Here is a 24,649-nt window from a genome sequence, read left to right as displayed (position 1 = left end):
AACATCCCGTTAGTTCAAGCTAGAATGTTGAGAATCCAGTGTGAGGAGAGTGAATGATCAGAATAAAGATTCTTGTGCCTTACCTGCTCTGGAGTCTGCTATTATTTCAAGGACTTCAACAAGTAGTATTTAACACAAGTATTAATGATAGGGTACGTTACATCCTTAAATTGTAGCAGAGGAAATTATTTACCTACTGTGCGGATTTTGGCACAGTAAGGACCACAATCTGCCTGTTATTCCACAGAAACTGTTAACAGTTGCTATTTATCATACCCAATAAATAATGACTTGCAGGGTATCATTATTTATCCTGTGATATAGAAGCTGAATTACGGAAGTGCCCCGGGACCCCAACTTTTCCCACCCGGGGCACTTCGGTATTACATACGCTTGTGTGTCCCCTTCTGTAATATCGATAGCAATGGCCCACCCAAAGCGCCAGTGCTATCATCAAAAGGCCTGCCCTCATTTATATGGGGGCAGGCCCGATGCAAATGAGAAGAAATCCCTTTGCCTCTGCACCTGCGCTGTATGAAAGACAAGGGTGCAGAGGCAAAGAAACTGTCAGGAGGTGCACTGAAAGTGCACCACCTAAAAGGGGGTGCATTCTGAGTGAGCACCCTGATGGCAGCCCTCTGGAGGGGCGAAAAGGGGTCTCATGGACCACTCTCGGTCATCCCTTTGCAGGCGGGTGCAATCACTCACTGCACCAGCCTGCATGGGGATATTTAACCCCTCTTCAAATGATCTGCTCTGCTTTTCACATGAATGAGCTGTCCCCAGAGCATTCATCTTAATACGGTGTATTTTCCTTGTTTACACCGGGCACAACTTTTAAAAGGTGCACACAGTGCAAACAAAAATTAATTGCCTATATCAGTGATACGGCCCCAGGATTCTGACAAGTTTAGAATCAGTGGTAAGTATCTTTTTCTAAGGTATCAAATCTTGCCTTGTTAACGTGCAAGATGCCCAGTGCAGCATATTTTGGTGTGGATTAAGAATACTGGGGTGCATATTTACAAGAAACAGGTGGAGTGTGGTGTTATGCCAAAATTGGTAACGGCATGCTTTGACAGTTTCAAAACACGAGAATGCACCGTAGTCACAAGAATGTGGCGCACCCCTGCGTTACCTGTAGCACTGATGCTAACAAAGCTGCCTAGCTTCAGCACAGGCACCCTAGCGCCATTTACTAGGCTGGCCGCTTTGCAGGGGCAATTGCTTATTTTCAAAAAGGGCCCCCTTCCACACCCTCCCTTTGCAGATGCGAGATTATTCCAACCCAGCTAGTTTCCAGAAACAGCTCAAAACCTTTTTGTTTCAGTAATTAGTAACCTCCTGTTCTTCTGAGAGCATCTTCTGTTTTAGTTTCATCGCCTGGACGCCTCAGGGCAACTGTAGCGCTTTACAAATCCCATTTTCATTTCATTTCATTTCATTTCACATACACAATCTACACAGGCAATTTGGTCTATCTATGTGTGCTGAAGAATGCAACACATGTGGAAAGAGGAAAATACGAGGAGAAATAAAACACTTATCCTTGTATCGCCTGCTTAAGACCAAGTATTCCCTGGTGGTATTTTGAAAGCTGCCCCATACCTTGTAAATATGGGACAGCGTCAAAAAGCAATGGGTGTTGCAGCCGAATGCTCAGTGCAAGACTCATTGCACGCCCCTTTCACGCTAAGGGCTGCGTGACAGGGGCATTATTTACAAAGCGGCGTTAAGCCATTTTAAATGGCTTAACGCTGCCTTGTAAATAAGGCGGAGGAGTTAACGTCACCAGAATGTCGATAAAAATGACGTTCTGGTTGTGTTAACTCCTTGTAACTATGTCCCTTTGTCCTAAAAGTAGCAAAGAAGAAAGTATCCATCTACTTCCTAATTGGAGGATTGAAGCAACATGGCAGCATGGCTTCATAAAGGATTGAAATCATGTCAAAATTAGCTATATCATTGACATTCATTAAGATCAGGTTTGTCTCTTTGGGAAAAACTATCTGCGTTATATGATTATGTCGTGCAGGGTAATTATTACTGGCATACTGTGTATTGTACGATATAAGGAAAAATACATTATATTGTGCAATATGGTCCAAACATCAAAGTACTATATACTCAACCCTATTACCAAATAACAACATCAGATTCCATCATCAACAAATTTGAATACTATACTGTAGACATATGTTTGTTCATGTAATTTGGCCTACGGTCCACGCAAGTCTGTTTATGTAATTCGGGTGTTGACCATATCATATTCAAATACAGTCGAAATATTCAGCCATATTCATGAAGTGAAATTGCGCCCGCAATCGCTGCGAGAAAGCAATTGCGGGCGCAATTGACGAAATCGGCATTCAACATAAAAACAGCGACATCGCTAACACATAATAGCGAATTCGCAAGAAAATTCGCAGAATCCCGGTAGCCTATCATTAGCGAATCGGAAATTGCAACAAACCACGGATTCTGCGAAAAAAAATGCGATTTCGCTAAATAATCGCTATCGGCATTCATTAAAAATCGCTAATAGCGGAAAACCCAAAAATCGCTGTTTGCGCGGCGCAAATTAAGGAGAACTCAAACCAGGTGGTAACCATAAAAGCCATGAAAAAATCACATTTGAAAAACTGTTGGCCAATCAGCAACAGGTTCAGGCCTGACCAATCACACATAAGGACATCCAGCAACAGCATGTGGAGTGCCACAATGCCAGGAATGTACATGGTGGTGAGGCGTCGAAGGCTGCAGCGAGCAGCACAGAGGAGACGCAGGATCCAGGACAGAATTTTCCTCCAGCGGGTCACCTTGCTGGGCCAAACCAGAGAGCAGATATATGCAAAATATAGGCTGAATGGGGAACTGATAATGCAGCTAATACAGGACCTTGACCCCCTGATGCAGCACCCAACAAGGCGTACCAATGCGGTGCCTACACATGTGCAGGTATTGTGTAGCATGCACCTCCTGGCCTCCGGGAGTTTCCAGGGGATAGTAGCGGCTGCTGGGGGGATATCCCAGCCCACCATGTCATGCTGCCTCCACACTTTCATTGACGCCATGCTCACCCAGCTACAGCGTCACATCAAATTTCCCACGAGCCAACAGGAATTGGACTTGACAAAGCTACAATTCTACAATGTTGCCCATTTTCCCCATGTACTTGGATGTATAGATTGTACCCACGTCGCCATCTGCCCACCAGCTGCCACAGAGTATATGTTCCGCAATAGAAAGTCTTACCACTCCCTGAACATACAGATGGTGTGCAATGCTAAGTCATACATCACTGACATTGTGGCCCAGTACCCAGGGAGTACCCATGACTCCTTCATATTCCGGCACAGCGGCCTCCACTCACGACTGGTCAGGGGAGAGTTCGGTGAAGGACACCTACTTGGTAAGTGCACTTTGTCAACAATGTCACATTGCTATGTAGTAACTGCGCAGCACAGCCACTCACCATCTGCTCCTCTCATTCAGGTGACAGTGGCTACGCCCTCCGTGAATACCTCCTGACCCCTTACTTCAACCCTGCCACACCCCAGCAGCGCCGTTACAACGCTGCACACATACGGACAAGGAATTGCATAGAAAGGACATTTGGCCTGCTCAAGAGCAGGTTCCGCATACTGCACAAGACAGGTGGGGCCATGTATTACAGTCCAGCAGTGTGCTGCCGCATTGTGGCTGTCTGCGCAATACTACATAACATGGCAACCAAGCGCCGGATACCTGTCGACATCTCTGGCAGTGAATCTGAAGGGGACGACCGTCCACCTCCACATGTACGACATGCCCGCGGAGAAGATCCTGCGGAAGGACACAGGCGCCGCAACCACATCGCTACAAACTGTTTCTAGTGCACACATACCACTATCACAACACTGCACCCATGCATGACTGATAAAATAATGACATGAGTGTGTATGAAGTATGACCTTTCATCTTTAATGTTACATCACATTAAATTGGCCTTCAAAAAAAATAATTGTCTGATGGGGAGTGTATTACTCCATACCTCCCCATGCTGGGGTAGGGAGTTTGCAGGACTTGACTGCATGGCCTCCCTCATGTTCTTACAGTCCTCAACGATGTTGGCGACGAGACGCCCCAAGTCGTCTCTCCGCATTGTCAGGGACGTTGTTGGCCCTACTCCCTGATGTTGGGCGGCTGCTGCGGCGAGGTTGAGGCAACGGTGGTAAGGAGGCACTGCTATTGGTCGACGCAGCCTCACTTGCGTCGTCACCACCCTCTGCATCATCCCGGCCAGTGGCCTGTCTGCCAGCACAGCTGCAGTGAGTAGGTCGAATGACCTGGCCACATCCTGGCAACACTGCACCATTTGTGCCTGCATAGCGAGTGACCGACGTGCCAGCTGAGATGTGGCGTGGCCAACAACATGGTTAGATCTAGTGTAGGCCGATAGGCGGGCCAGTAGTTGTCGGTGGCGTCTACGGGTCATGTCCTGCTGTGAGACAAGCAGCTGGTTGTTCTGTCTCACAGCTGCTGTCATCTGGGCAATATGTTGCTCATTTGCCTGCATCTGCGCAAGCATTGCTGCCATGTGGCGTGCCTGCGTGCGATGCACCGCCAGCATGCGGCGTTCAATGACCAGGCCTGGGTCTGGTGTGTCTAGTGCCCTGCCGCTGCCTGCTGGGCCCTGGCGCTGCTGGCACCTCTGTGCGATGGTCTGTGCCCTGCCAGCTGGTGTGTGCCTCGTCTGCCTCCCAGGCGCTGGTGGTGGAGGCTGTACCACTGCTGTGGTGGCACGGGGTGTTGGTGCTGTCGCTGGTGCTGGCTGCACTGCAGTGGATGCAGGGGTGGCCCTGTCGGCACGGGGTGTTGGTGCTGTGAGTGTTGCTGGCTGCAATGCTGCTTGATGTGATGTTCCAGGTTGTTGGGAGGACTGTCCCTCACCCTCAGTGTCCTCCGGGCTCTCAGCAATGTGTAGCGCATCACTATCGGTGCTGCCTTGATCCCCTGCACCTGTAATGTGAAAGGGTGGATGATTAATGTTATGTGTATTGCACAGGAAAATTTCACACATGCACGCAGCCTTGCTTTCCCTGACTGGGTTTTGTTTAGACTTAGCAATGAGTGCTCTGGCACTGTTGGGCAGACTGCGGGCTCATGATTACACTACAAGTACCACAATGCAATGGGGCTTTTTTGGTGTGCTTGGTCTGCATATTTGGGGATGTCATGGTGCTAGTTCAGGACGTATGGGCATTGTTAGGGGACTGGGTCGCAGTCACATGGCAATTACCTTGACTTTGTTGTTGGCCGGGTCGTGAGGAGTCCAGCTGAACGACCCCCATGCATGCTGCTGGCGCTATGGTCTCCTCAATCATGTCCTCCAAGGGGGTGTTAGGTGTGGCTTGTGCTTCCCCTCCACCGGTGCCCAGTTGGTCCCCAAGCCGCAAAGCAATCCGCTCCTTCGAACGTCCTCGCAGGTCATACCAGCGCTTCTTTATGTCGTCGATGGAGCGCTGGGTGACACCGACGGAATTGACCTGGGCGCGGATGCGCTGCCAAATCCTGCGCTTCTCTGGCTCTGGCACCCTCCGAGAGTCTTTGCCAAACAGCTTCCCATAGTCATTGCACACCCCCTCAATGACATACTCCAATTCAGCCTCTGAAAATTTCATTTTTCTTTTCCTCTCCTGCCCACTGCTCCCTGATGCTGCTTCCTGGGACATCTTTCTGCACTTTCCTGCAGGCTGGGGTGCTGCAGGGTCTTGCTTTAGGAGCTCCAAACTTCAATGCTGCCACTCCCTGGCTCTGTGTTCGGTTTGTGGGTGTGGTGAGCCTACTTCCTGGTTGTGATGTCATCAGTGGGCTCGAAATGCGCCTTCCCGTTTTTGCGATCTCGCTGTTAGCGAGATCGCTAATTGCGATATCGCTATTTGCGATGTCGCTATTTCGGCATGGGAAATAGCTGAAACTGCGATTATTTGGCGATTGCGGCTACATCGCAATCGCCAATTGCGATCGAATGCGAATCGCAATTTTTCCGCGCTTTCTATCATGAATGCCATTTTGCGATTCTCAAATAGCGATACACAATTTTTCGCTATTTGCTAATCGCAAAATGGTAGCTTCATGAATCTGGCAGATTCTTGCTTCCCTGGCTCTTGGGTTTACAGATGTTCTCTACAATGCAACTTGATGAAAATCGGTACTGTTTATATTTTGAAGCAACTTTTCTGTTCATGTTATTTGGATTATTGAAACTAAAAGTCGAAGAAAGGAAGAGAAAATAGTCACGCACTGTCCATTAGAGGAAGCAATTGGTAGTGGGATTGAAAACGAAATACAAATTTGATTGAATTTTGCGATGTGGCAAATTGGAATAGTTTTTCATGATGCAAGCTTTGATGTCTGTATTATTCTCAATAATTGAATTGCTTCATCAGATAGCTTTATTTTTTTCGTGAAACGAGTATTCTAGAACATTGTGAATAAGTGTGTTCATTGCTGACCAAGGGACTTCTTAACCATTTGTATTTTTGCTATCTAAGATACCTAACAAAGCATGATAGGTACTGAATAGGCACTTCAGATATAATGACACTAATTGACAGTCTTCTTTGGGAATACGTTTAATATAAAGGCAATATCACTCATGTAAAACCTATACCTGATTCACTGAGCCATAAATGTGTGATAAATCATAAGTAAACTGAAGAAGGTATAAGTTACTTATATAAGATATATTTTAGCAAGTTTTGAGTCACTTAAATACGATGTTATTACATTTCATGGGAGATTCCGGAGTGATATAACCTTGAAAAAGTTGAATGTGACAAGCATGAAAAAACATCATGACACAAAGGGACATATGTACAAGCTCCTATCGCCACGGGAACGTCACTTTTTGTGATGTTCCTGTGGTGATAGGGGGCTTGCCTAATGTACAAGGCAGCATTAAGCCACTTAATGTGGCTTAACGCTGCCTTGTACATAAGGCACCCTTTCACGCTATGTTTAGCATGAAAGGGGAGTGCAGTGGGTGTTGTGGTGGGCATTCCACCGCAACACCTATTCTATTTGACACTGCCCCCTATGTACAAGGGTGGAAAATCCTGGTCTTAAGATGGGGAAATGAGGAGAAATGCATTATTTGTCCTTGTTTTTGCTTTTCCCATGTGTGATGCCTTGTGCAAAATGTCATGGTTTGTTTATGTACAGGAAGGTGCCCCTTCCTGTACATGAGCAAACCTTTTAAAAAAATGCCATTTTAATCAATCAATCAATCAGGGGTTGGTAAAGCGCGCTACTCACCCGTGAGGGTCTCAAGACGCTGAGGAAGGGAAAGGTGGGGTTGCTCCAGGTTAGTTAAAAAGCCAGGTCTTGAGAGCCCGTCTGAAGGCGTGCAGGGTAGACGAGCTTCTTATTTCTACTGGGAGAGTGTTCCGTGCTGTGGCTGCGGTGTAGGAGAAGGCTCTCCCACCGGCTCTGCTTCGGTGGATGCGGGGGACCACCGCCAGGGCGAGGACGGCTAAACAGAGGTACTCTTGGGTTCGTGAAAGCTCATTCGGTTGTTGAGGTATTTGGGCCCGATGTTAGGCAGAGATTTGAAGGCATGCGTGAGTAGTTTGTAGGTGACACTTTTCTCAATGGGGAACCAGTGGAGTTCTCGCAGGTGTGGAGTGATGTGTTCATGGCGCCGTGTCCTAAGGTTGGAGTTTGCGTAGTAGGGATTTGTTTATTCCGACATAGAGGCAGTTGCAGTATTCGAGCCTGCTGGTGATGAGTGCATGGGTGACGGTCTTTCTGCAGCCTGGGGGAATCCATTTGAAGGTCTTATGTAGGATTTGGAGGCAGTTGAAACTGGTGGAGGAGATAGCGTTAATTTGGCGGTTCATGGAGAGGGAGGAGTCGAGGACTATGCCGAGGTTCCGAGCGTGGTCCGTTGGGGTTGGCGGGGGACCGAGGGCGGTAAGCCACCAGGAGTCATTCCAGGCGGTGGGGCGGGGTCCGAGGATGAGAACACGGTCTTTTCGGAGTTGAGTTTGAGGCAGCTGTCCTTCATCCAGGTGGCCACGTTTTTCATCCCTTCTTGGAAGCTGAGTCTGGTGTCTTCTAGGTTGCTGGTAAGGGAGAGGATGAGCTGGGTGTTGTCAGCATAGGAAACAATGCTAAGTCTGTGCTGTCTGACAATGGTGGCAATGGGGGCCATGTAGATGTTGAAAAGGATCGGGCTCAGAGAAGATCCTTGCAGGACTCCGCAGACGATGCCGGTTGGTTTGGAGAGGAATGGGGGGGAGCATGACCCTCTGTGTTCTGTTGGAGAGGAAGGATCGGATCCAGCTAAGGGCTTCTCCCTGAATTCCCGCGTTGTGGAGCCTGGTGGTTAGTGTGCGGTGTGAGACAGTGTCGAAAGCTGCGGAGAGGTCCAGGAGGATGAGGGCTGCGGTGTGGCCGTGGTCGAGCAGCATAGGGATGTCATCGGTGGCAACGATCGGGGCTGTCTCTGTGCAGTGGTTGCTGCAGAAGCCGGATTGGGAGGGGTCCAGTATGTGGTTGTCTTCGATGAAGTTTGTCAGCTGGGTGTTCTCAAGCCTTTCTGTGACTTTGGCAGCGAAAGGGAGGAGGGAGATGGGTCGGTAGTTCTTGAGGTTGGTAGGGTTGGCCGATGGTTTTTTGAGGAGGGGCTTCACCTCCGCATGTTTCCAGTCCATGGGGCAGGTGCCCGAGGTCAGGGAGGAGTTGATGGTGTGGGCTAGTTGCGGTGCCATGGCCGTAGAGGCTCTGTGGAAGATGTGCGGGGGACAGGGGTCCGTGGGGGCTCCTGAATGAGTTTTCATCATGGTGGCGGCAATACGTTCGATGGGAGCGGGGGTCCAGGTGGTGATAGTTGGTTCGGTGGTGTTAGTTGTCCTGTGGGTGAAAGCGTTTGTTGGTTCATTGAAGTTGTCGTAAAGGGTCATGATCTTCTGGTGGAAGAAGGTGCTGAGCTTGTTGCAGAGGTCTTAGGAGGGTGTGTTGTCAGTGGCTTCGCAAGAGGGTTTGGTGAGATGCTTGATGACATTGAAGAGTTCGCTTGTGTTGGCTGCATTGGCGTTGATTTTTCCCTGATGAAGGTTCTTTTGGTGTTCCTTATCAGCTGGTGATAGTTCTTCATGGCGACCTTGTGGTTGGTGTGGACTTCAGTGGTCTTCTGGTTCCTCCATGTTTTCTCGAGGCGCCTGCAGGTGCGTCTGGCCTCTCGGAGTTCGGTGGTGAACCAAGCAGCTTTTGATGGGCGTTTAGTGGTAGACTGGCGGAGGGGGGCTAGTTTATCAGCGCAGCTGGCAATCCACAGGTGAAGTTCCTTGGCAGCGGCATTGGGGTCGGCATTTGCTGAGGGGGGTCATGGAGGTGGGTAGTGTTAAGGAGGTGTGCAGTGATTTTGCTCCAGTTCCGTCGAGGCAGGCACAGGGCTTGTTTGGGTGCGGTGCTGGAAGTAAAAGTGAAATGGATGCAGTTGTGGTCTGTCCAGGAGTGTCGGGTGGTGTGGGTGAACCGGATGTTCAGCCGTCAGCGAAAATGGGGTCCAGAGTGTGTCCTACTATGTGGGTGGGTGTGTTGAGTCCCAGGTTGGTGAGATTCTCATGTAGCATGTTGGAATCGGGGTCCTGGAGGTTCTCGAAGTGAAAATTTAGATCCCCGAGTAGAATGTAGTCCGTGCAGGTGATGGCGTGGGATGCGACGAGTTCTGTGATGGTGGTAATGGGTTGGGCGTGAGGTCCTGGTGGTCTGTAGATGAGCGTGCCCCGTAGCGTTGTCCTGGGGTTGGTGTGGATCTGGAAGTGGAGGTGTTCTATGTTGGGAAGAGTGCTGCTCGGGCTGGGGATGAAGAGTTGGAGGGATGTTTTGTGTACGATGGCGATCCCTTCCCCCGGGCGGTTTGGGCAGTCTATCCTCTGGAGTTTGTAGCCGTCTGGTATAGCTGTGGCAATGTCAGGTCTGGAGCTTGCGTTAGTCCAGGTCTCAGTGAAGAAGGCGACGTCAGGGGCGAGAGTATCCAGGAGGTCCATATCTCTATGGCGTGCCGATGCAGGGAGCGTATGTTGAGAAGGATGCAGTTGATGGTGCTGCGGGTTTGGCAGCAGGCGGTACTTTGCTGGCTATATGTGTGGCGTCCGCAGAGAATGTTCTTCGGCAGTGGGCGCGCGAGAAGGCTCCATGTGTGTTGTAGGGCGATGCTCATACTCATTGCTCGAGGTGGCTGGGTATGAGTTTGAAAAGACAGGCGAAGGTGTAGCGGTGGATGCCTGGCAGACCAGGGATCCTGGCGCTGGGTGCTGTCCAGGCGCGGACGGGCCCAGATGGTCTTGCCGTAGGCACGCATTCGGCACCCCAGCGGCGCATCCGCTCCGGGACCGAGCAGCGGTCGTCGTTATCAAGGGGAGGGGGGGCAGGATCCAAGAGGAAGCGGGCGGGAGTTTGGTGGGGGCGGAGCTAAGGGGCGAGATCACCGGGGCTTGGGGCGGAAGGCTGCAAGGCGCTACGGCGCTGAAAGTAAAGTGAACAACCTGTAAGCACTAAGAAGGAAAAACAACAAAATAATCACAAAGCACACTAATCCCACAAGCGTTGATGTCAGAAGCGCTGAAATACAACAGACTTGGAAACCTGTGGCAGAGTCGGGCGCGGGGCTCAAACTTTGCTGCTGGGGCTTCATGCGGCGTGGATCAGCTGGTGGAGCTGCCGGGGAGAGTGCTGCCTGGACCGAGGTCAGGTCAGCACACGAGCTCCCCAGCAGCGGTCGCCGTTATCAAGGGGAGGGGGCCGGATCAAAGAGGAGGTGGGCGGGAGTCTGGTGGGGGCGGGGCTAAGCGGTGAGATCACTGGGGCTCGGGCGGGAGTGATGGAGCAAGGATTCGCACGTAACGCGACTTGCTTGTATTCAGTCCTCTGGACATAACGTTATTGTACTAATTAACATGTTTCGTGTACTAAAAATTGCATTACATGACACAACTGGTATCCAAGGGAAGCTTTTCAATGTGCTTTTACTAACTATAATCCGCTTTCATTAAAATGGCTGTTGCTACGCGGGATTTTCTACTACTCACGTGACATGACGTATCTTTCACTTGATGGGAAACTTGCTTCTGCGCACTAGAACTAAGATGGCTGCTCTGTGTTACAGCATGCATGAAGCTTGCACTGCTGCTTTTGCAAAGCTGTTTGTTCTGCTTAACTCTAACGCAATATTTAAATATAAAGTAATGGGAATAGAGTAGAGATAAGGGGTATACAGTGTATTAATTTATTCTGTGTTCTCAAACTGGTTCTTTTCTATTCTTACATGTAAATCAATTTGTGGCTGATGCCTATTGCTGAACTCCATCTTGGAGAAATTGCGACTGCGCACGAATCACAAAGTCCATGAAGCAGAATGACCTTTTAAATGCTGCCAAAGAGCCAACTTGCTAGAAGATGCCTGTGGGAATCTTACCTCCTGACCCTTACGGAGGAAGCAGAATTCTTAAATGGACTAAAATGTAACCAATATTGGAATAAACATACATTTTTGTACGGTGTGATGACCTCTCCTCAAATTTGGGGATCCTTACACTTTCAACATTGGGGGGTGGTACACTGACCTCTAGAATAGTATATCTAGGGTAGGCTTAGTTAGTTTTTTGTCCGACTTGTCCGAATAGCTGACCTGTCACTGACCCATCGCACTCAATAGGTGATCGGGAGCAGAGGTGCTGGCGGAGCCCTCTGTCAGAAGGTTCGAAACCCAGATCGGGGTTTGGGAGCTGAAGTGCTGTCGAAGCACTTGTCGGAGAGATCGATAACTCTTACCGGGTTCTGGCTGTTAGCGGCAGGGAGGGAGTAACACAGGCGTTGCAACTTTAACTGCGGGTGCCGGTCTTAGCCCGTGGTGGTCCTGTCCTGATCCAATTTGGCTTTACCTGTCCTGATTCTGATCTGCACCTGCTTGCCTTTATGGTGCCTGCTCTTTCGGGATTCTGTCCTTTAAACTGTCCCGTGGTCAGGGTTAGTTCTTTACTTCATATTAGGTGAATATTCAATGAGGGTATGTCATTGTACTGTTTCCTTTTCTCTTCCCACCCTAATGTCAAATGCGTAAAATTTGCTTTACAAAATCTCTGCATATTTTCATTCTAATCATTATTTTCTTGATTGAAAAATTTCCGAGGTTTAATATTTGGATTAAGACTTTTAAGAAATTTAGATAAAGAGTTTAAACATTTCCTGAGTTTGTGGTTATTATATGAGTGCAAACGTTATTATTTTACCTGTTATTCTAACTTCTTTTGATCCCTTAGGACTTTAGGTACCAATGACAAGGATTGGTAAGTCAATGGTATAGGTCCTAAATGAAATTCATGAATCACTGGTGAGAGTAAGTGCACAGGTTACCTGATTAAACTCACAAAAAGTTGTGTTGTTTTATGGGCCCAGGTGAGTATGGTAAACTGAGTCGGGTGGCCTGCTCGTTCTATCAGGAGGCGACAAGGCGCTACGGAGTTGGAAGTAAAGTGCACAACCTGCCTGTAAGCCCTAAGAAGGAAAAACAACAACATAATCACACAGTACACTAACCCCATAAGCGCTGATGGCAGAAGCGCTGAAATACAACAGACACGGAAACCTGTGGCAGAGTAGGGCGCGAGGCGCGAACTCTGCTGCTGGGGCTTGATGCGGCGTGGATCACCTGGCGGAGCTGCCAGGGAGAGTGCTGCCTGGACCGAGGCCTGGTTAGCACACGCGCTCCCCCTCGCGGTCGCCATTATCAAGGAGAGGGGGGCGGGATCGAAGAGGAGTCAGGCGGGAGTCTGGTGGGGGCGGGGCTAAGGGGCGAGATCACCGGGGCTTGGGGGCGGGAGGCAGCAAGGCGCTATGGCACTGGAAGTAAAGTGCACAACCTGTAAGCCTTAGAAGGAAAAACAACAGAAAATTCACACAGTACACTAATACCACAAGCGCTGATGGCAGGAGCGCTGAAATACAACAGACACAGAAACCTGTGGCAGAGTCGAGAGAGAGATGCAAACTCTGTTGCTGGGGCTTGATGCGGCGTGGATCACCTGGCGGAGCTGCCAGGGAGAGTGCTGCCTGGACCGAGGCCTGGTTAGCACATGCGCTCCCCCTCGCGGTCGCCATTATCAAGGAGAGGGGGGCAGGATCGAAGAGGAGTCAGGCGGGAGTCTGGTGGGGGCGGGGCTAAGGGGCAAGATCACCGGGGCTTGGGGGCGGGAGGCAGCAAGGCGCTATGGCACTGGAAGTAAACTGCACAACCTGTAAGCCTTAGAAGGAAAAACAACAGAAAATTCACACAGTACACTAATACCACAAGCGCTGATGGCAGGAGCGCTGAAATACAACAGACACAGAAACCTGTGGCAGAGTCGAGAGAGAGATGCGAACTCTGTTGCTGGGGCTTGATGCAGCGTGTATCAGCTGGCGGAGCTGCCGGGGAGAGTGCTGCTTGAACTGAGGTTACAAGTTTCATTTTTGCTGTATGAAGCAGCACACATGAAAGTTACAAAACAGCAGTTTAAGATTGATTATGTGCAGGAAGGGACACCTTCCTACACATAACCAATCCTCCTCTACACACAGACGCCTGCGTTGGCGCTAAGTTGGTAAACTTAGCGGCATCGCTTAGGGAAACGCAAGGCTGAACCACATTCTTGTAAATATGGTACAGCCTTGCGTTTCCGAAGTGGCGGAGATTGTCGTTAAGCCCAGGAGGCTAACGACACACTCCGCCACTTCATTGTACATATCCCCCAAAGTTTCTTTGTCATGCCTGATAATAAACTTCAATATTCCTTAATATAAGCCATTAAAAAATGTTACTGCACATGTTCAAGGAATGTATTTCTTCCCCATACTTTTGGAATGATTTGACATATATTATGCCCCATCACTGTTCCAATTCTAACAGCATTTTTATCACGTTACAAAACAGCTCTGCAAATGTTTCATTCCAAACATGTTAATTTAGAGAATTTGTGAAGAATTAAAGAACTTGAAAAACTAAAACGTGTCTGTAAAATTCAACACGAAATAAAAAGTGGTTTAAATTAATCTTGTGCAGGTTTCACATTTCAGAAGTCATCTGGAGAGGAAACATAAAATGATTTTCTTGCTTTACGGCTCATTCGTCCTTACCTGATTCATTGCCAAGCGTGTGATCAAAAATAGGTCCCGACGTGGGAGGATAGGAAGGTCCATTGAACCGCTCCCATTCACCATCATCATTCAGATCTTGTATCCAGTAACAAAATCCATTTTCAAAATTACAGTTAATTTTCTCTTCATCTGTAGATACAATTATTGAGCAATTAGAAACCAGCTGTGTTACTTGGAACGTGCCTGATGTCCAGTAATGATGATGTATACTATTTGCATCAGGAACACGTACAATAGAAACATCCACCATCAGATATCAATACATTCTGATAAATCACAATCGCAGAAAAGAAGGCTTGTATGGAGAACCCCTTTACTGAGTGATAGGGAATCTGTGCTAAAAGTACAGACACGTGCACTACATGCTAAAGACGTGAAACGAGTGGGAGCAAGGACATTAGAGGGGCAAAGAGCAAGCCAAGTCAGGGAAGGACACAGTACCCATGAACACGAGGAAGACAGCGGTAAATGCTATCTAATTTTGGTTGAAGCCAAATTTAAATTCTTTGTTTGTGGGTTTTCTTTTAATCAAACCTGACGCTATCAGGTGGTCAGAGCAAAGAACTTGTACCAGTCGTCTTTGAAATAGAAAGTTAATCGAACATTTGCCCGAGTTCTTAGGTGTGGCAGACAATGGTAATATATAGAATTATAGATCGGGTAAACGGTGGATTACGAGGATGTTTTTTCACCAAGGGGTTTTGAGTGACATCGAAGAGAAAACGAGAGTGAAGCTCAAGTCATCTGTGATGTCACTCAGAACCCTTAGGTGAAAAACATCCCCTTAATTCACTTTTTCTCATCGATAATTTTATGTTATGATTGGTCATCCCTTAAAAACAGCTGCGGACCATGGAGGGAGTTCGGTGGGGCAGGGAGGCGGTGCGGGGGAGGGGCAGGGTGGTGGTGGTAAACAACGGAATATGGATAATTGCAGGTAAGTAAACAATGTATTAAATAAAACGAATTTCGTAGCACACCCTGCATCGCAAAATGCAATGCAGCGCACTTCGAAATTCGTTTTATTTATTAAATTGTTTACTTACCTGCAATTATCCATATTCCGTTGTTTACCACCCACCACCCTGCCCCTCCCCCGCACCGCCTCGCTGCCCCACTGAACTCTCTCCACGGACCGCGGCTGCTTAAAAATCATCGGCCCTAGTTTTCAGCTGATATGCATGGGAAGAGGTGTCATAGGGAATGAGGTGGGCGAGCCACTGAAAACTTGAGCAAGACTTCTAATCTGAAGCCTGGCTCTGGCTCAGCTCGAGGTTCTCTTGCAACTTTGAGCCTGTGACGAGCCGAGCTTTCATGTGGCTACTGTCTGTCTGCCTTCCTCTACCAGGGTTAGCAGCGCTAAGGAAGGAACTGACGAGCAGGCTAGAGTCTTAGCGTTGGCTCAATATCTTGTGTTTCAGGGCAAATAACTTTGGGCCTGATTATCAGTTTGGCGGTGTGGGGCAGGATGCCACACCACTGTGCTGCTCCCAAGCCACCAAACAGGGCCGACAGCTGCCCGCCAGATTATGAGTTTCACCGTAGTAGGGTTGGCAGTCCTTTGAAAAAGGCACCGCAAAGGGAACTCCAAAGCCCATTCCTGCACGGCATGGACTGTGCAGTCCATGCAGTTCAGGAAAGGGAGTGCATGAGGACAGAGAGGCACACTATGTGCCCCCTGCATGCATCCCTTGGGCCAGAGGAAAGAGGGCGCTTTTGTTTCCTTTCCGTCATCCTTTCCAGTTCGGGCTCTCTGCATTGGTTAGGGTCACAGTGAGGAAACTCGTAATATGCTTGGCGGTGTGACACTGCCAAGCATATTGCAGCCTCAAGACTGCAGTGCCAGCACCTGGGATCGCGGATCCCTGCCCGCTGTGGCAGTCCTCTCACAGATCAACCTATGTACTCGTAATACGGCAGTCGAAACACAAGTGTGGTGGTCCTTGACCGCCATGGCACCCCCACTGCAAATTTGGTGGTCCTATGGACTGCCAAACTTGTAGTCAGGCCCTAAATCTTCTCCTACCTATAAACAATCAATGTGATCTTGTGTAAGGTAATACACATTTTGGTAAAGCGCTCCAACCACTTTGGGTCGAGTTCATGCTATATACAAATTGAAGAAAAAGAAACAAAGAGGTAAAAACAAAGCCTTAACATAAGGAAAGGCAAATAGTTACCCATTTTCTTGATGACTTGCACAAAGTGAAACCAGAAAACACAGCTAAATTGCGGCTTCCCTGCTTGAATTGTGTGACCTTAGGCAAGTATTTTCTTTTGCCAAAACTTTTCTTCTTCATTACCATGTATGAAAGCACTTTTAACCCCTTCCATGCTCATGACGAACCCCAGCCGTCATGCACTACGGTGCTCGTGTGCTGATGACGGCTGGGGTTCGTCACGGCCCGCCCCTGTTCGTGCTGTTTACAGCACACCAGGGGAATCGCGGCCGCATCGAAGGGGTTAAATATGTGAGTTCAGAATACCAGTTACACAAAAACCTACTATGTTTGATTTAATAGACAATAATGTTGCTCTAAAATACTCTGGACCAAGTACAGTGTTTACATGACAATTAACTTGACTTTTATTGCAAGAATGGTTAATATTTACAAACTATCACTTTTAATGAGTACTTCTCTGTACGTTGCTGTAATGTGATTTACTAATGTCAAAGTTTCACATGTTAAGGAAATATCCTTGAATTCTGAAGTTGCATAATCATATTTGATATGATAGTTGAGTGATTTACATAGCAAACATTTTCAGGGCTCAGCTCTTGCATAATCTCTAAGAGCCGAGCCAGATTATGCCTCTACTTCCTGTTATTTCTATGTACAAATCACATTTACAAGTTGGAAAACATTTACTGACTGCTAAGGTTGAATTGTCAATGGCTTGTTCTAAATGTCAGTCATAAACTATTGGAAAATTGCAGACTCCCAAGTTGAGGCAGAAATGTTTCAATGCATCACACATAGAAACAGCAAAAACTAGGAGAAATTAGTAATTTCTCCTCATTTCGCCAGGTTAAGACTATGTTTTCCCTGGTCTTATTTTTGGCTCTGCCCCATATTTATACCACCCTTATAAATAAGGGGCGGCATAAAAAAGTAAGAGGTGTTGCGGTAGAACGCCCACCGCAACACCCATTACATGCCCCTTTCACGCTAAGTGCTGATTGAAAGGTGGCCTTATTCACAAGGCGGCATTAAGCCATGTTAAGTGGCTTAACGCCGCCTTGATAATAAGGCAAAGTGCTTATCGCCACAGGAATGTCATAAAAAGTGACGTTCCTGTGGCGATAAGCTCTTGAAAATATTTCTTTAAGTCCTTCCCGACTTATATTGAAAATGTAAGTCCTCGTCCACTATTTAGTTGTGTTTTTACATTTTCTACAGTTGTGGCATTTTTTTCCGTTACAGAGACCTTTGTGCTCTAATATTTCACAGTTTGCAATTTGAAATAATAATTAGATGCCGATTTGGTGGCTGGCCCCACCATGCCTTTCGTTTTGCATAACCTATAGTATTATGCAAAACGGACAGGTGTCCTAGTTTAGAACAGTGCATGGATACTGGATAAAATGCCATAATTGTCTCAACCCTTTCTGTAACAACAACTTTAGTCTAGCACAATCACTCCTGCATACCTATGTTTTTCCTTAGTTTAAAGGCAAGGGATGATTTTAAGCAACAAAGGTATTTATTGCAAGTATACTTCTTGCTAGTCAGGATTTGAGCATTTTCTTCGTGGTTCAAAGGAAATGACTATAGTAGTTAAAAAAGGCATTCACAATTTCATGTGATATTGTCACATCGAACCTTGAGCAATTATGTATAAAATATTCTTTTTGATATGTTAATTGTGCCTTGACTTCAGGGTAACATACACATATATACAATGAATAGACAATGGTCCCAGGGGATATTTGAACTACTTTCCTCATTTTACAATAACTTTTGGATTTTATAAACCAGCGCTTCACGAGAGACGTTTTATGGCGTGGGCAAAGTGGGCAATTGCCTATGGTCCCTACCATGCAGCCCCCCCCCCCCCCCCCCCCCCCCGGGGAAGGTGGACTTTCGCTTTAGATCACATATGCATATTGCTGTATCTCAACCTTTATCGCATCCCATTTTGTTGGGTAACATAGAATTTTATTTAGCAGAAAATGAGAAATAAAGTTCAAAGTTGTTGCAAACAGAGGGCCATATTATCAAGCAAGAGAGAAACATTCTCGCCGCTGTTATCGGCAGGAAACTGCAGCTAAAGCGGCGATAATGGGCTTGATAATATGCCCTTGTGAATTCCCATAGCAGCCCAGGTTCTGGTGTTAACTTAAGCTGCTATGGGAATTCACAAGGGCATATTATCAAGCTCATTATCGCCGCTTTAGTGGCAGTTTCCTGCCGATAACAGCGGCGATAATGTATCGCCCTTGCTAGATAATATTCCCTAGAGTCCCCCGAAATGTTATTAGCCCGGGGCCCACACAATTCTTAACATGACACTGGCACTTCTATAAGTTACCCATAGTTGACTATCTTTCTGCTCTAATTGTATATCCTTGTCCATATTGCTTGTTAGTAATTAGTCCCAATGAGATCTGTTTGCTAGCTCTTCAGCTTTCTAGGTCACCTAATGTGTGGTAAGACTATGAATATTGGCTTTTAAAGGTTACCAATGTGGCCACTATTTCTGTTCGTCCATATGGACTCAACAGGATCCTCCTCATGTATGAGTTAAAAGACTTCTTAGTGTGGAGCATAGATCCGAAGGTCTGCTTAGTTTATGGACCAATCCGTGGCAGAAGCTCACATTTGGTCAACATTGGTGCGCACAAAAATAGGCTCTTGAGCATTAAAAAGCACATGTTTGGTGCCTATCCAAAAAAATGTATTCCAGCCATACAGATACGTTTTCATTTCTGACATACAAAAACACACAAAACTATTTCTTTCCGAAGTAATATACGATTTAAAGATAGAACTTCTATGCGTGTCTAGGGATCTTTTATCAGAATGAGAGTTAATGGTCTGTCCAAACTGATAGTGTACTAAACTTGCATATGTGTGAAACTCCACGAAGTAGGATTTCTTAAATAGTTTCTTTAATTCATTTTATTGAGATTTAGAAACATGACAACTGATACAGTCGACATTGCAAACCAGTGGAGGCATTCTTGCTTGTACCGAACCGCAACAGCTGAGTTCAAATAGAGGGGTGGCAAGCAAGTCCATCACGTAGAAAAAACAGAAGTAGAAATTCCAAGTATCATGCATTCTAGCAAAGGAGCAGAACATTTTCGAGACTTTTTAATGTAAGGTAGGGTTTGTAAACTGGGAGTGAGAGAAACATATGAGATGTTTTTACATTGACTGTATGGTCAGGGTCTCCAGATGTAGGAGGAGGTTTATTGTATTGAAAGCAAGCGAAGATGGAGCAATGGTGAAAAGTCAGCGGTGGGCTGGAGCTCAGGGGCTCTATGGGGAAGATCTTCATTCCCAGTATAGTGCAACAACTGTGAGAGGAGGGTAGCCCATTGTGAAGAGATGGGTCGTTTGTGGATGCCTTGGACTACTTCATACCAGACGGTGTCCACTTCCGCAGTTCTCCAATTAAGGACCGCTCCGGAACAGGCGGTCAGGGGATCACCGGGGAGTGCCAATGTGAGTGTGTGCCTGACGAGGGGTAGCGTCAAAGAGGTGAAGCGCGAACGTACTTTGCGCCGCTTGAAGATGCCAAGGGAGAATGCTTACCAGGTGTGGATGTCAATGAGCTACCTGACCTGTCGGAACACAGCATGCACCTCATCCCAGAAAATGACAAGAGAACTGGACAGGACCAAAACATATGCATCAAATCTGCCCCTTAGACCTGGCAACGTGGGCAGCATGCACCTGCTCTGTGTAAAAAAATATTTTATCTGAGTAGGGGTAAGGTATGCGTGTTGCAGCATGAAAAGTGGAAGGTTTTTGAAGCAGGAGTTGCTGGATACCTGCTGAGGGAATTCTTTGTCATGCAATGTGCACCTAAACTAATTTTACCATATATGTCAAAGTGTGTCCAGGGACAGCATTGTTACGTCATGGATGGCTTAGTACAGCTAGGTTTAAAGGTGGCGGACGCCGCCCATTGTAAGTATAGTTTGTAGGACGAGATGTGCTGCGGGTGCCCCATAAAGTATGGTGTGTGTGCATGAGTTGTAGATGTAAGAGAGATTGCCCAGGGGTAGATCGTAGTCTGACACTAATTCGTCAATTGGGAGGAGCTGGCCATTTAGAAAGAGATCAGCAATAGTTGCACCCAAGTATATGGATCACAGTGGTTGGTCAGGATGCAGTGGGTGTATTGCCTACTTATCTCAGTTTACCTGCAATCCTGTTGCTCTTGCAAACTCATCAAGTGTGCCTTCAAGTGGGGAGCGGTCATAGGTGATGCCATTCAACTTTATAAGGAGGTAGTCAGCGTACAGAGACACCACATGTTACCTGTCCTCCGGGGGGATCCACCAGGCGTGACCTTCATCCCGAAGCCAAATGGCTAGGGGTTCCATTGCACAGGCGAAAAGCAATGAGGAGAGGGAACACCCAGTTTGGTTCCCCTGCAAACCAAGATCGAGGTGGAGAAGACACGTCCCCGCAGACATGAGATATCAGGTTAGTGTTGAGGAGATAAGTATATAAGAGAAGGCACAGGTCAACTCCGAATTGGGTCAAGACCTCAAAAAGGTAATGCCACACCAGCATCTAAAATGCCTTCCTCAAGTCAAATATTAGAAAGGTTGCTCAATGGAAATTTTGAGAGGTTCTGTATGCCGGAATATTTCATTTTGGTCTATATGGATTAGATCCGGGAGTATCCGGGCGTAGCATCCTGCCAGTATTTAACCCAATATGTTAGGTTCAGCCCCTAAAATGGCAATAGGCCGATATGAGGGTGGTTGAGTCGGATTTCTGCCCTGTTTTGGGATTGACACCAGAAGTCGCCTACGGTCAGTGCTGTCATGTACACGTTAATTAATTTGGGGGCCAAAAGTGAAGAGAAGGCGCAATAATATTTGAGTGGCAGGCAATCAAGTGCCTGGGATTTATTATGTGCTAATTCCCTGATCGCCTTTACAACCTCCTCTGTGGTGATTTTAGTATCAAGGGCGTGCTTAGTAGAGATTGGGATGCAGGGCAATGTAATGCCAGCCAGGAATACTTGAGAGTGGTCCTCAGAAACATCAAATGGGGCACAATATAGTGAAGAATAGTGAGCATGAAGTAGCTGCATTATTTCTTCTTGGGCATAAATGCGGGTACCACCTGGTGCACTCAGCTCCGTAATGGGAGATTTTGTGGTGTTCTACCGTGCTAGCCAGGCCAGGAGCCAGGCAGATTTGTCTCCTTCCCTGTGGACCTTTGCTGCATAAGCTGTAAAGTTAAAGCGATGGAGGCACTCTAAGAACTGAGTATACAGCGTTTTCACTGTGGCAAGTTGCGAGATCCACCCAGGATCTTGGTCAACCTCCTTGCTCAGCGTTGCGAGATGTCTCTCTGTGCCCGTTATCTCCCTGTCTGGGGTTTTGGAAACACCCACCATTTGCTGGATACAGTGACCTCCTGTCACACATTTGAAAGCATCCCTTTCCACCAATCTGGCAGAGGCAGCGTCAGTGTTTTCTGTAAAGTAGTGGCAGAAATGGGTGCTCTATTCATCCAGAAAAATCGGGTCATATAGACAGTCTTGTTGAAGTTGCCAGGTAGAGGGGGGTGGTGTAGGGGATGCCCACTGAAGGTCTATCAAGTGTGCATTGTGATCTGAGACTATTTAAGTAATTGGATTGGCGCTGGAGAGGAGACAGCGGTACCGAGCACAGGAAGAGATCAAGGTTCACGTAAGGCTTGTGAGTATTGAGTATAACGAGTAGAGCTTGGTGGTGAGATTTCGAGACCATCAGACATCCACCATGGACAATTGTTGTGCTCAGTTGTATAGAAATGCTGTTTGCTTGTAAGTGGGGTTGCAGGAGGGGGAATGGGATCTGTCAAAATAGATATCAAGTGCACAGTTGTAATCCCATCCAACTAGCCAAGGGAATGCAGTTTTGTGAGCTAGGATGGAGGGAAGGTATCCCAATTGTCTCCTTCCCCAGTATTAGGGACATAGAAGCTGTAAAGGAGTAGGGGAAAGCCATCTAGATGTCCCTCAAGGAGGACATAACCTCCCTCTGTGTCAATGACAATGTCCAGGACTTGGTAAGGGACTCTGGTCCTAATCCAAATCAAAGTGCTGCAGGCTGAGTAGGTAGTTGCATAAATGTGGCCTCCCCAGCGTTTGCGCGGTTTGGGTCTCTTATAGAAAGACTACGTGTGCATGTTGTGTTTTTATGTAGGAATTAACTGTGTATCGCTTACAAGCAGTATGCATGCCCTGCACATTCAGCATAAGGAAATGGATTGCATCATGTGAGGGCTGCCTAGTAAGTAGGGAATGTAAGGGTAGCAGGGAGAAGGGAAGTCTCTGCTCTGTTTTCAAGTGCTATTACTATGCTATCCTTCTGTGTATGAGATATGTATTGGTGGCCCACCGTGACATACGTAGCAATCAAAATCTGTATAGAGGGAGGGTTCATTAAGCGCTGGATAAGTGAAAAAGGAGGGCCTACTGTAACTAGGGTATGCCCAAACAGAGTTGTTGTTAAGAACTTTAATGCAGAATGGGTGGATGTGGGAGGCAAGCTCTGCATGCCCTAGTAAAAGTGTGGGGGCCAAGGGCTTCCGTAGGGATTGCCGGGAGAGCAGGTCATTGGAAACAAATTTGGCATGACCGCTGTGTGTTGGGAGGTCCGCGTTTGTCTGAGGGGCCCTTGAAGGGAGGAATGGCATGGTTCAGTGCAGCGGAAGAGGGGGGAGGGATTGTGAAGCAGGATGTACCAAAGTGGTTGTGTTGCAAGTGGAAAGGGCGAAGGCAGCGAGTGGCATGAGGGGGACTGATATAACATTGTCAGTAACATTAGTGAGGTAAGGCAGAACACTGAAGCAAAATAGAGATATCAGCATGGCTTGTTCACATAAGGTTGTCTGATGCTCATGGTGTAACTCCAGGATGGTTCAGGGTCTTCTGCGGAAAGTTGTCAGAGAGGAGTGTTTTATCATCTGCAATAAACAGGAAAGTGCCTTTCCCGAAATCAGAGGTAAGATTGTGAGGTGCTATGTCTGCTGCTGCCACATTGCCAGCTGCCTGTCCTTAATGATTTGTTCTACATTCGGGGGTGTTGCGGGGATTGGCCACTGGTCAGTCGCAGTGCAGGTTCGGATACGCCTCTTCCATCTTGCTTTGGGTAGTGTTTATGGAGGTCTGTTGTGATTCGTCACTGCGGTCCATACTGTTGATCAGCCCAATCCCAGGTCTCCTTCGGATCACCGAAGAAGTGCATTGTGATGTTTAAGCAGGCCGGGAAAAAGAGTAAGTACTGGAATCTCTTCAGGCGCAGATGACTTTTGACCTCTAGGAAGGGAGACCTTTGTTGTTAGACCACTTTGGTATAGTCAGGGAAGAGCATGACCACTTTGTCCCCTACTAGAAGCAGGCTAGCAGGATCAGCTGCTCTAAGAAGGGCTCTTCGGTCTTTAACTTGGAAGAGTTTCGCCAGCATGGGCCGAGGGGTGCTGGCGGGCACGCATGGATTCTCTCCAGCATGAACAACGGTGTGAGGTCTGACTTAGGCTTGAAGGAATTGAACCAGGTCTCAGGGTATTGGATAGAGACACATTCTTAACCCCTTCAGTGATCATGACGGCTCCCGGTTGTCATGAGTCACGGTGGGTGTGTGCTCATGACGGCAGGGAGCTGTCGTGACCACGCCCACAACTGGAATGTTCAGCACCGGCGCGGAATTCCCGCTGCAGTCAAGGTGTTAAATAGGTTTAATGCAAGCCACTGATAAAACATGCAAACTCTACTTTTTGAAGAGATTACCTTCAAAGCCCTCAGCAGGATGCAAAATAGCCAAATCAATCGGATGAGTTTCTACAACGACTGCTATGTCACATTTTCGGAGTGCATGACACTTTATTGGGCACAGGTGACGATCTATAGATGGTTTCAAAAACCTCTAGTCTAGAGATGTGGGAACTGGCATTATTTGTGGAGATCTTAATATCCTGAGTAGACATAGGACTGCCAATGTTGGTACATTTTTGCTATTTCCATTTTTTTCTCAAACTGAGCACATACTCAAGTTGTACCTTACGTACTTAAATAGAAAAAGGCATCTGAGGAAACATGTGTTCATTTTAAGAATGAATGTGATTCTTCAAAGTAGTATCAAGACACATTTGCATGTTTTTACCCTCTTTTATTAGTACAGCAAGAACAAATTTATGAAATGTATTGCTCTTTGTGTGAATTCCCATTGGTTGCCAATCATTTAAATATCTTTGTCAATTGTGTATTTGCTTTTCAATTTACATCTCGG

At 47.2% G+C, this 24,649-nt stretch overlaps 1 protein-coding gene across 1 annotated transcript in view; it reads right to left on the bottom strand.

Annotated features, from left to right (window-relative positions):
* The window catches only part of TMPRSS15 (transmembrane serine protease 15), a 1,377,509-nt gene that overhangs the window by 706,265 nt on the left and 646,595 nt on the right, over positions 1 to 24,649 (bottom strand). The window contains exon 10 of the mRNA XM_086934040.1: positions 14,161 to 14,310. Within this exon, the coding sequence (XP_086790166.1) occupies positions 14,161 to 14,310 (150 nt within the window). The remainder of the gene's footprint in view (positions 1 to 14,160; positions 14,311 to 24,649) is intronic.

Source organism: Lissotriton vulgaris, chromosome 8, assembly GCF_964263255.1.
Source record: "Lissotriton vulgaris chromosome 8, aLisVul1.2, whole genome shotgun sequence".
Lineage (NCBI taxonomy): Eukaryota > Metazoa > Chordata > Amphibia > Caudata > Salamandridae > Lissotriton > Lissotriton vulgaris.
This window is presented reverse-complemented; position numbering and strand designations above follow the sequence as displayed.